The following is a 13,465-nucleotide window of genomic DNA, read 5'->3' on the forward strand; positions in this document are numbered from 1 at the left end:
ATATTATCCAAAATCTTCAACATTAAAAACACGATTTATTTGTCAAATTAAATCAACATTCATGTTGTGATCTTACCGGAAAAAGATGGGCTTTTGATATCCAATATTTAAGACAAAATAAACATTTTACCATTGGTACACGAATCGTGTACCATAATGCGCTTCAGCCCCAGATGTATCAAGAGACTCGATGGACGAGGCTAGACACATTGCACCAAATCAAACGACGTATGTAGACTGGAATAACCAGACGCTAGAAATTTACACTCGCTTGAGACTGCTGGCTTATTTCGCAAACATAACTGATTTGAAATTGGAGTAAAAACGGAAACCATTGAATGTAAATCAGTTTGTATACATTCATATTACATTATTTTATGCGTTGTGACCCACTTTTGTCAATTTCTAGGTCCCAAATGTTAGCAATTTAGCTCCTTTAATCACAAACTTGAAGTAGCATACTAAAAGCTATACACATGGTTAGATCTAATTGATAAGGTCAACTTCAAGTTTGGTCAAAGGTCACAAGATGTAAACAGGGCTGGTGCTAATTCCAACCCTAACCCTAACCCAGGACCTAGCCTTAACGCTTACCCTACAATCTCGCTAATAATCACGCGCCCTAACCTTATTTATATCTCGGCGACCTTGACGAAAATTGAACTGGCCTTAAAGGAGCTAAATCGCTAATATTTTTGATCTAGAAATTGACACAAATGGGTCGCAAAGCATATAATAATGTAATATGAATGTATATAAACTGTTTTACATTCAACCATTTCTGTTTTTACTGCAATTTCTAATCAGTTATGTTCGGCGAAATACGCCAGAAGTCTCAATCGAATGGCAATCTCTAGCGTCTGGTTATTCCACTCTATATGGATTGTATTTATTGCGCATGCTCTCCAGATAAGAATATGGCGTCACCGTTTGACATGACTTGTGGAATATATCTAGCCTCTTTCTACGAGTCCCTTGTTAAAAATGGCGCTGAAATGCACCATGGTACACGATTCGTGTACCAACGGTAAAATGTTTATTTTGTCTTAATTATTGGATATCCTTTCTGCCTTTATTGTCAAAAACTAGCAGAAAATGTCAATCGTAACCTTTATTGAGAGGATTAGGCTACAATTAATGGTGGTCTGAGGACCACGTGGCTAAGTGGGTAAGACGCTGGCTCGCTAGCCTGGAGGTCGGGTGTTCGATCCCTGCATTGGCCGAGAAAGTTCATTCAGATTTTCTGGCGAGGTTTCTCCTTGTCAGTGATGCAGGATGGAGGGCCTGACAAGGACAGCTGTCTAGTCGATGGGACGAAAAACCGAGGTCCGGTGTACACAATGGCGTGCACGTAAAAGATCCCTTGGTAATTGGAATTCGATATAAGAGTAGGCTGTAGCGCCGCTACCCGGGCAAAATTTCCCTCATAGCACACTGTATGGCATATGCCCATCTTCATTAGCCCAGGTTAGGAGCAGAACAGTAGGACGTTAAACCCCATTTCATTTCATTAATGGTGGTCTGCATCCAAATCGAGTGTTTTAAAACAAGAGTGATCTCCCTTATTCCGGAAATAGACGTCTTAAGATTACCCGTAACAATCCCAGGAAAAAATTGTGTTTTCATAAAACTGTTTGTGGAAGTTTTAACAAACAATAATCGCGCGTGACAAATAATTGCGTGTTTTCAATGTCGAAGATTTTGAATGATACTGAGTTAGAGACCTAGCTACTTTAATGTTATGTTAGTAACAAGTTAGTGCGCATCTGCATGATGCGCGTTAAATCGGAAATCTTCTGCACTCAAAAAAGAGAATAGAATATGAATATCATTTTTGTACAGTAAAGAAACAGCCTTGCGTACGTGCAACATTCCTCATAAACTGTTTATATTAACATGCCAGTAGCCGCCTTCATAGGCGCACGGGCTCGATAAATGTTAGGGGGAGAACTTGAATTATACCCTAAAAAAGTTCGACTTACAGACGGCGGCACCGGTCGTCTGCAACAGGTAACTGAGCGGAGCTTACAACCGCAAACGCGCTTTCCTGCCAATTCAAGGTGGTCTAATCGAATTCCAATCTAGCAATCAATCGTTCACAGTCCACGGAGACGGGAGAACATTTTAACTGCCGCAAACGCGTATCCCTGTTATTCCAGCCCGTGAATACAGCAACTCCCAGAAGTTAAAGTAGCGTATCCCAGCATTTCGTGGATTTAAATAAAAAAAAACTGTACAAAACATGCAAAAAAAGATAAACATTTATAGATAGATCAAATAAAGATAACATTTATTGGAGAAGAGATAAAAACAAATTGAAAAACAAAATATGATATATATCACTTTGTTGAACATTGTGAGTTTATTTCCAAAAAATAGGGTGTCTTAAAACCGGGTAAAAAATAAATGTTTTTCTTAAAAGCGATTTAGAAATAGATATGCATAATAAAATTTTGTAGGCTAAAAACTGGGAGTTTATTATATAAAAAAGAGGGTCTTTAAAAAGCGACAATTGAATGAGCTTGCGTTTGGTTGACGATGCAGAAACACGTCTGATAACGATCATAATTTGCTAGGATGGGCCGACAAATGATAACAACAATAGTCTCCGATTTTTAAAGTTGTACAATTGGCGGGGATGAATGTTTTGTAGTAATAGAAGAGAATCGACTATAAATAAAACGAAACGAAATAGGATCGGTGTTTTAATCAGAATGATCATCGGTGGCTTGAATATTCTATTTTCCAATGCTTTAAAGGAGCTAAATCGCAACGCATATAATAATGTCATATGAATGTATATAAACTGATTTACATTCAATCATTTCCGTTTTTACTGTAATTTCAAATCAGTTATGTTCGGCGAAATATGCCAGAATGGCAATCTCTAGCGTCTGGTTATTCCAGTCTACACCGATAGTATTTATTGCGCCTGCCTTCCAGATAAGAATATGGCATCACCTTCTGTCATGACTTGTGAAATATGGCTAGCCTCGTTTTTCGAGTCCCTTGTTACAAATGGCGCTGAAAAGCATTATGATACACGATTGGTGTACCAAAAGTAAAATGTTTATTTTGTCTTAAATATTGGATATCAGAAGCCCATCTTTTCCCGGTAAGATCACAGCATCAATGTTGATTCAAATTGACAAATAATTCGTGTTTTCAATGTTGAAGATTTTGGATGATATTGAGTTAGAGATTTAGCTACTTTAAGACTTGCCTTGATGCATTATATACTCACATTAAGATGGCACATACAGTTCGGATTGTTTGAAACACTGCCATTCGTCTGGTAGAGAATCGCCGACTTGTGGGTGGATAGGCGGAGAAACCGCTGTTTGGGCAAAAATACCCTCCCTAAAGCATCGATGAGAGCTTGATCGATGTAGCACACTGCTGTGATGCCGCCTCCTCTCCCGGACCAAGATTTTGGAACACCAAAGGACCCACTCTCTGGTTCAGGCCGATTCCACCCCAAACCATTATGCTTGGACCTCCCCATGAGTCTCGTTCCATGACACATTGGTCAGAATAATGCTGGCCACGTCGACGCCATATTCTGGCCCTGTCATCTGCAGTTGATACGCAATACCGACTCTCATCTGTGAACAGAAAAGTTCTCCATTGCCTGTGTCGCAAGTTTTGGTGTTGTTGGGCAAACTGTTGACGTTCACGTCGATGGCGAGGGGTGGGGATCGGTCCACGGTAAGGTCTACGGCAATGGATGTTCTCTCTGGTGAGACGTCGGCGCACTGTATCGGTACTGATGGATCTTCCATGTGTTCCCACTGTCCGACGTGCTGTCTCAGATGCCTGTGTGAAGGGATTCTGCACGTGCTGTCGCACAACATGGTGGTCTTGTCGCCATGTAGTAACCCTTGATCTATCAGTTCGGGGCGATTATCCGTGGTCTTGGTGGCCCGAAAGCGTTGCTGAAGCCTGTAGATGGTCCGAGCATTGACCTGGAAGTGATTGGCAACGGCTTGGGCAGTGTGGCCAGCATCGAGCTGTCGTGAGTCGTGGCATGCTGCTGACGTTGTAGTGTAAATGATTCAACCAGGTATGCGGGTAGATTTTATAGGGCTGGTCCCGGTGAACAGCACGTGCATCTCAGAAGTCAGGTTGCGTTTTTGAGAACATTTCCTGGGTTCAATCCTGTGTTTGGGAATGAGTCTTATTGCTCAGGTAAAGTTGGAGATGAGGTCACAAATATACAAAAAAAAACATTTGGTAAGTTTTATTCAATGCGTCTATTCAGAGTAACATACCAACCTGTCGTTTCATTTGCTGCTTAGTATATAAGCAATAACACGTAAACCACTTGAGAAGTGCTTTTTATGATCCTCAAAGTTTGTGGGTATGGGTTCAACGCGGCAAGAATATTCATTCACTTTGATTCACCCACTCCGTTCGTTTGCCACCTCCCTCTCTGTTCGGATAAGCTGGTGATTTGGCGACAGACAGTATGTGGTCAGCTCTATTTATCTTGATGTCAAGTTTCTGAAATACTGACAGAGTGCATTTCCGGCTGTCTATTTCTCAAAATATCTTGGCAAAAATTTTCATTTACTTTGATTCACTGACTCCGTTCGATTGTTTGGCACTTTCCTCTCTGGTCGGATAAACTAGTGCTTTGGCGATAGGCGTTATTTGCAGTAAGCTCTATTTTTATCTCGACGATCAGTGCCTGAAATACTGCCAGACTGCATTTCCGGCAGTCTATATTAAATTTCCGAGGGGTTCGTTGAGGTCGGCAAGTCCGTACGTTTGACAATTTCTTCTCTGGTCGGATAAACTAGTGATCAGGCAGCAGGCGGTATCTGATCAGCTCTATATATCAAAATGTTCTGGTGGAGGTCCCCCCATAAGGGCTCGCTACTTTGGCGCCCACGAGGGACCTTCGTCGAGGTTCGTTTCTTGATACTTTCCGCTCTGGTCGGATAAGCTAGTAGTCAGGCGACTGGTGATATCTGGTAAGCTCTATTTATCTCGACTATCGGTGCCTGACTGCATTTCCGGCAGTCTGTTTACTTTTTAAATATTTCTGGGGAGGGGGGGGGGCATAACCCTGGTTGAAGCTCGCGCCTTTACCCCCTTAACCTTGAACTTTGCCCCGGCTTTGCCCCTCCATCCACTGCTTGGGCTTATACTTATTATACAGGGGCCACATACCCAGGATCCTATACTTATTGTACAATGGCCCTTATGGGTTTCAATATATTATATAAGGTTTTTGTTACGGTTATACGCACCGCAATAAATTAGTTTCAGTGGGCGCCCAGATACCCGTGGACCTTAGTCTAATGGCCTACTACGCCTAGTGGCAAATCCGGCCCCGCCCTCCTAGAATTGTACACTTATAGTAATTACATCAATCGTGTCCCCATCATAAATGAAAAACTACAAAGTCCAGTTTACAATATTTCTTTTATTTTAACATACATTTCATGTTTTTGTTCCAACAATTGCACTATGAGTAATCCCTCTTTATTTACAGTATTTACATAAGATAATATACCATCTTTCATAGATCCTCCTTAAAGATATATTCCCTCCAGCATAATTAGGTCACAGATCCTCCTTAAAGATATATTCCCTCAAGCTTAATCAGGTCATAGATCCTCCTTAAAGATATATTCCCTCCAGCATAATTAGGTCACAGATCCTCCTTAAAGATATATTCCCTCAAGCTTAATCAGGTCATAGATCCCCCTTAAAGATATATTCCCTCAAGCTTAATCAGGTCATAGATCCCCCTTAAAGATATATTCCCTCCATAATAATTAGGTCATTTATAGAGCATGTCGTTCATAACGAGTCGTTGCTTGGTAACGCCGACGATCGCCAATTCATTGTCATGCGAGTAAACTGCTATAACAGCCGTTACATAAAACTTTGTAGATTGTCAAAAAACAATTATCTTTATTCATTTACGTTATTTATTAAAGATTGGATAAAAGCTATAAAAGTTCAAAACTAGACTATGCTGAAAATTTCAGCCAAATTACTTCACTCTGGACCTAGATATTAGCGACAGAATTTTAGGCGAGCCTCGATCGTCATTACTATCGTTGTTACGATAATAAACAAAATCTCGGTTATCCAATTTTATAGTAACCGCATCCACCAGAAAAATATTTGAATCCACTAAATGTCGCAGGCATCCGATGGCATCAAGAGTTGATTATTGCTTTGGTAAGTTAATTAATGTCTAATTAATGATTTAGATAACATTTCGGGCCTAAAGAAAGATCTGCAATAGGCAGATTTAGCTTTTGCATAATGCTTGATTAATATAAACTTGCTGTAATGTTTAAAATTGTAATGTTTATAACTGATCCTTTTGATAGACCTATGTGTCAATAAGTCAAACTAAACAAAAACACTTTGTTGAAGACATAATGTTTTGGGTAGGAAATATAGTTTTCCGCCCTCCTTGGTGTAATTAGGACCAAGACTGTTGAGGAAATATATCTTTAAAATGGCAAACAGTTTATTCTTTAAACGTTCTTGAGACAATTTGAGCAATACCAGTTTTTTATGATGTGTAATTCATACTTAAATAAATATTTTAATATAATTTTTTTTTATTTATATATAATTTTAAAAAACAAAATCTTGAATATAAGGCACATTGGTTAATCTTAAACATAACAAATATGACGTTTTCCCGTTCCGAACATATATTCGAGATATGCAAATCGAGATAAAAAGACTCATGTTAAACGTTTTTACAAATTTGAACACAGAAAATGGTGTTACCATGTTCTAACCTTTTATTTCTAATACAAAGTTTGAGCATTTACCGATAATGAATTACACGAGCTGGTTAGTTTGTTCCAGCAAACTTAATAAAACAATAAATTAATAAAAACGCGAACGCGGCGATCGCATTCGATTGATTAACTACTATATGAACGCCGTCGAAATTTTATTTGCGTGGAAAACCAAGGAGATTGAGTTAGAGACATAGCTACTTTAAGACTTGCCTTGATGCATTATATACTCACATTAAGATGGCACATACAGTTCGGATTGTTTGAATCTGGTAGAGAATCGCCGACTTGTGGGTGGATAGGCGGAAAAAGCGCTGTTTGGGCAAAAATACCCTCCCTAAAGCATCGATGAGAGCTTGATCGATGTAGCACACTGCTGTGATGCCGCCTCCTCTCCCGGACCAAGATTTTGGAACACCAAAGGACCCACTCTCTGGTTCAGGCCGATTCCACCCCAAACCATTATGCTTGGACCTCCCCATGAGTCTCGTTCCATGACACATTGGTCAGAATAATGCTGGCCACGTCGACGCCATATTCTGGCCCTGTCATCTGCAGTTGATACGCAATACCGACTCTCATCTGGGAACAGAACAGTTCTCCATTGCCTGTGTCGCCAGTTTTGGTGTTGTTGGGCAAACTGTAGACGTTCACGTCGATGGCGAGGGGTGGGGATCGGTCCACGGTAAGGTCTACGGCAATGGATGTTCTCTCTGGTGAGACGTCGGCGCACTGTATCGGTACTGATGGATCTTCCATGTGTTCCCACTGTCCGACGTGCTGTCTCAGATGCCTGTGTGAAGGGATTCTGCACGTGCTGTCGCACAACATGGTGGTCTTGTCGCCATGTAGTAACCCTTGATCTATCAGTTCGGGGCGATTATCCGTGGTCTTGGTGGCCCGAAAGCGTTGCTGAAGCCTGTAGATGGTCCGAGCATTGACCTGGAAGTGATTGGCAACGGCTTGGGCAGTGTGGCCAGCATCGAGCTGTCGTGAGTCGTGGCATGCTGCTGACGTTGTAGTGTAAATGATTCAACCAGGTATGGGAGTGGATTTTATAGGGCTGGTTCCGGTGAACAGCACGTGCATCTCAGAAGTCAGGTTGCGTTTTTGAGAACATTTCCTGGGTTCAATCCTGTGTTTGGGAAGGAGTCTTATTGCTCAGGTAAAGTTGGAGATGAGGTCACAAATATACAAAAAAACCATTTGGTAAGTTTTATTCAATGCGTCTATTCAGAGTAACATACCAACCTGTCGTTTCATTTGCTGCTTAGTATATAAGCAATAACACGTAAACCACTTGAGAAGTGCTTTTTATGATCCTCAAAGTTTGTGGGTATGGGTTCAACGCGGCAAGAATATTCATTCACTTTGATTCACCCACTCCGTTCGTTTGCCACCTCCCTCTCTGTTCGGATAAGCTGGTGATTTGGCGACAGACAGTATGTGGTCAGCTCTATTTATCTTGATGTCAAGTTTCTGAAATACTGACAGAGTGCATTTCCGGCTGTCTATTTCTCAAAATATCTTGGCAAAAATTTTCATTTACTTTGATTCACTGACTCCGTTCGATTGTTTGGCACTTTCCTCTCTGGTCGGATAAACTAGTGCTTTGGCGATAGGCGTTATCTGCAGTAAGCTCTATTTTTATCTCGACGATCAGTGCCTGAAATACTGCCAGACTGCATTTCCGGCAGTCTATATTAAATTTCCGAGGGGTTCGTTGAGGTCGGCAAGTCCGTACGTTTGACAATTTCTTCTCTGGTCGGATAAACTAGTGATCAGGCAGCAGGCGGTATCTGATCAGCTCTATATATCAAAATGTTCTGGTGGAGGTCCCCCCATAAGGGCTCGCCACTTTGGCGCCCATGAGGGACCTTCGTCGAGGTTCGTTTCTTGATACTTTCCGCTCTGGTCGGATAAACTAGTAGTCAGGCGACTGGTGGTATCTGGTAAGCTCTATTTATCTCGACTATCGGTGCCTGACTGCATTTCCGGCAGTCTGTTTACTTTTTAAATATTTCTGGGGAGGGGGGGGGTGCATACCCCTGGTTGAAGCTCGCGCCTTTGCCCCCTTAACCTTGAACTTTGCCCCAGCTTTGCCCCTCCATCCACTGCTTGGGCTTATACTTATTATACAGGGGCCACATACCCAGGATCCTATACTTATTGTACAATGGCCCTTATGGGTTTCAATATATTATATAAGGTTTTTGTTACGGTTATACGCACCGCAATAAATTAGTTTCAGTGGGCGCCCAGATACCCGTGGACCTTAGTCTAATGGCCTACTACGCCTAGTGGCAAATCCGGCCCCGCCCTCCTAGAATTGTACACTTATAGTAATTACATCAATCGTGTCCCCATCATAAATGAAAAACTACAAAGTCCAGTTTACAATATTTCTTTTATTTTAACATACATTTCATGTTTTTGTTCCAACAATTGCACTATGAGTAATCCCTCTTTATTTACAGTATTTACATAAGATAATATACCATCTTTCATAGATCCTCCTTAAAGATATATTCCCTCCAACATAATAAGGTCACAGATCCTCCTTAAAGATATATTCCCTCAAGCTTAATCAGGTCATAGATATATTCCCTCCAGCATAATTAGGTCATTTATAGAGCATGTCGTTCATAACGAGTCGTTGCTTGGTAACGCCGACGATCGCCAATTCATTGTCATGCGAGTAAACTGCTATAACAGCCGTTACATAAAACTTTGTAGATTGTCAAAAAACAATTATCTTTATTCATTTACGTTATTTATTAAAGATTGGATAAAAGCTATAAAAGTTCAAAACTAGACTATGCTGAAAATTTCAGCCAAATTACTTCACTCTGGACCTAGATATTAGCGAAAGAATTTTAGGCCGGCCTCGATCGTCATTACTATCGTTGTTACGATAATAAACAAAATCTCGGTTATCCAATTTTACAGTAACCGCATCCACCAGAAAAATATTTGAATCCACTAAATGTCGCAGGCATCCGATGGCATCAAGAGTTGATTATTGCTTTGGTAAGTTAATTAATGTCTAATTAATGATTTAGATAACATTTCAGGCCTAAAGAAAGATCTGCAATAGGCAGATTTAGCTTTTGCATAATGCTTGATTAATATAAACTCGCTGTAATGTTTAAAATTGTAATGTTTATAACTGATCCTTTTGATAGACCTATGTGTCAATAAGTCAAACTAAACAAAAACACTTTGTTGAAGACATAATGTTTTGGGTAGGAAATATAGTTCTCCGCCCTCCTTGGTGTAATTAGGACCAAGACTGTTGAGGAAATATATCTTTAAAATGGCAAACAGTTTATTCTTTAAACGTTCTTGAGACAATTTGAGCAATACCAGTTTTTTATGATGTGTAATTCATACTTAAATAAATATTTTAATATAATTTTTTTTTATTTATATATAATTTTAAAAAACAAAATCTTGAATATAAGGCACATTGGTTAATCTTAAACATAACAAATATGACGTTTTCCCGCTCCGAACATATATTCGAGATATGAGCATTTACCGATAATGAATTACACGAGCTGGTTAGTTTGTTCCAGCAAACTTAATAAAACAATAAATTAATAAAAACGCGAACGCGGCGATCGCATTCGATTGATTAACTACTATATGAACGCGGTCGAAATTTTATTTGCGTGGAAAACCAAGGAGATTGTCTCCAGGGCAAATTTGTTTGGATCAGTTCGCTCGGTCAGTTTTCACCAGTCAATCAAAAGACCTTCATGGTCAATGGGTCATTGTCATCCGCGAATTTCCGCGCGTATCGTCGCTTTCAGTACGAACTATGATTCACGCGGAAATTCAGAGAGGTCGCGTACGTGTTCGCACTCGGCATAAACGTCTCTGTGATCGTTGGCATTACAAAGGATTATATTAAATACGAATACCATAATCCATAAACCAATAAATCAATAATCAATAAATCATCAATAAATCAATAATCAATCAATCATCAATAAAATATTATGCAGATTCACGTATAAAAATAATTATGTACAACTTATAAAATTTGGTAAAAAATAACAATATCTATATAATATTTGGCAAACACCTTAAAAAAGATTATGTCGGCAGAAACATAAAATAGGATTTCAAAATGTAACGAATAATATTCCGATTTGGGTATAGTTGCTTGTTCCAAATATTAAAGATGCATGATGTAAGATTTAGTTAAAGAGCTGGCCGTTCTTGTTATAATAGTTCAACCATGGATAACGACCAATGGATGTATTGAAAATTACTTTATCCACAGCAAAGTTATGGGTGTTTGAAGTTTTCAAATAGACAGATTTAGCTCTTACACAATGCATCTTCAAGAGAGTTATCCGACAGATAAACAAATTATTATCCACATTATCGAATCCTATTACACACTCTTTTTGCATTTTGTGCATTGATCAATTAACATAACATCATTTTAACATAGAGATCGTTACTATGGTTACTGTAACCATGATTATTAGATCCCGGCCAGAAGTAACGCAATAATAGGAAAGCGGTTGCTACTAAAAACAAAACAATAATACAAAAATAGAAATAGAGATAATAAATTACCAAGACGGATGCAGACAACTAATACTAAGTGCACAAATAGTCGATTTTTTGACAAGAAATCCGACAAAACGAAAAAAACAAAAACAACCACATTTATCGACAGTCAAATCTACAAGCGAAATAAACAAATGACACGCTAAAACAAAACACGTATATCGGACGGAAACTACCAAGCCGTCTAATTAATAAATATATGAATGTCTTTATCCGGCATAGGGCGGTGTGGCTTCCCGTTGACATTGTTACAGGACAAAGGGCCTGGCAAGGACAGCGCCTTGTCGTTTGGATGAGACGAAAACCGAGGTCCATTGCACGCATTGGCGTGCACGTAAAATAACCCCTGAGAGTTAAGATCCGTGGTCCATACAGTGCGTAAGGTAAATTGATGACGAACGGTAAATTTTACCTGGGCATTGTACAAGAGAATATCAGATTTTCCTGAAAATCTGGGAGTTACGAAAAGGGGTGCGTGTTATACATGTGTGTTTTACAATATTCAAATTCTAGGACTATTTAGTTATCACAGATATTATGCTGAAAGCGGTGCAGATTACAGAACTAATAACGGTGAAATATAAATATACACTTTCAAAGGAAAGAGCGCCTTAAAATATACAAAAGGCAATAACAACGTAACCGGTAATAATTTCAAAAAATCCTATGATAATTAAAACATAAAAATGAACCCTCATTTTTTAAAATAAGGCAGACTGGGCCCGACGGCCCGAGAAAGACGAATCGAGCTGGTCACGTATTCTTCACGGCAATGGGAACCGAAGGAAACTATTTGGTCCGAGGGGCCCATAAATACTCAGTCCACACCCTGTTTTAAAATCTCACAATTTAACTTGTTTTAGTAATCGGTGTAATCCTTCTTTTTGATTAGCTCCGTCAATAAGGATGGGAAAGGATAACTATATAGATTATAGTCAGGATAGTACATCTTCCACAGTTTATGTAAATTGTTCAATGGCACAGTTTTATAAGCTGCCGTTAAAGTCTGTTTGGGGTAAGTATAGTTACTAGCCACTAATGAACCTTTGATGTTGCCGCGCACTTTGATAGCTTTTAATACATGGTCTATGTCCTTGTTTAAAGTTTCATATTTTCCTACAAAATCGTATGGAATTAAACATGGATGACATTGTTTATAAAATTGTTCCCAGTGTTCATTTAAATTTTCTTCATTATCATCAGCATCGATGACGTATTGTACAAACTCTCGAAACATTACGTCATTTCCTTTCTGAAGTGACGCTTTCGATGGCTTCTTTCTGTATTTTTGAATGATTTTTTTTCCAAAACTCAAATGGAAGTAAGTACTCCATTTCGCTTTAAATTTATTATCATAAGAGGAGTATAGTCTTTCTAAAGGATCGCGAACAAAAGAAAATTTATAATATTTATCGATTCGTTTCTTCCTTTCCGGAGCCGAAAAATCACTTAATCTTTTTAATTGTTTGCTATATTTGGAATGGACATCGCTGACCGAAATGTCCAAATGGCTCTTAACTTTGGCCGCTCCAGACAAAAACACGAGAATTTTTCTCCAATCGTTTTGAGCCACTCCAGGAATTTGACAGTAAAGGAGTTTGTGTTTATCGTCCACGAGTATTTGTTGGAGTTTCACAGACGGAATGAGATCAGCGGTCGGAAGATTTGGACGGAGTTTTTTGCACCAATGTCGCATCGTATGTATTCTATCTTCTTCTTCCGTTAGAGACGGGGCGAAATGAAGCTGAAATAAAAAAAACCAAAACAAATACGTTAGCAATTAGAGATATGGATAGATAAAGATGGGGTTTAACTTCCACTGAAGACAAACTAGGATACGTCGGGACTAACATATAGCACAGTCATCGCCTACTTCAACATTGCACAAGAACATGTCTCTCTCTGAAAGTCTGTATTTAGTTTCTAATAGGGTGCGCGTTGAGATGAACACTTTCCATAATTCCCCGGGGTACCAATTCAAATGACCGAAATATTGTGATCAGTGGACGTAACCCCCTATTTCTCTGTCTGAAAGTCTTTTTTCATGACACTTCTTACAGAAATGATACATAATTTAACGTGCCACTCTTCTGAAATGA

At 39.3% G+C, this 13,465-nt stretch overlaps 1 protein-coding gene across 4 annotated transcripts in view; it reads right to left on the bottom strand.

The window, feature by feature from the left end:
• Positions 1 to 9,167: 9,167 nt before the first annotated feature.
• LOC126822595 (carbohydrate sulfotransferase 11) overlaps positions 9,168 to 13,465 on the bottom strand; it is a 66,404-nt gene continuing 62,106 nt past the window's right edge. For all 4 annotated transcript variants that reach the window (XM_050551564.2, XM_050551563.2, XM_050551562.2 and 1 more), the window contains one exon: positions 9,168 to 13,110. In XM_050551564.2, coding sequence (XP_050407521.2) covers positions 12,226 to 13,110 — 885 coding nt within the window. In that variant the 3' untranslated portion in view covers positions 9,168 to 12,225. The remainder of the gene's footprint in view (positions 13,111 to 13,465) is intronic.

Source organism: Patella vulgata, chromosome 5 (genome assembly GCF_932274485.2).
Source record: "Patella vulgata chromosome 5, xgPatVulg1.2, whole genome shotgun sequence".
Classification (NCBI taxonomy): Eukaryota; Metazoa; Mollusca; class Gastropoda; family Patellidae; genus Patella; species Patella vulgata.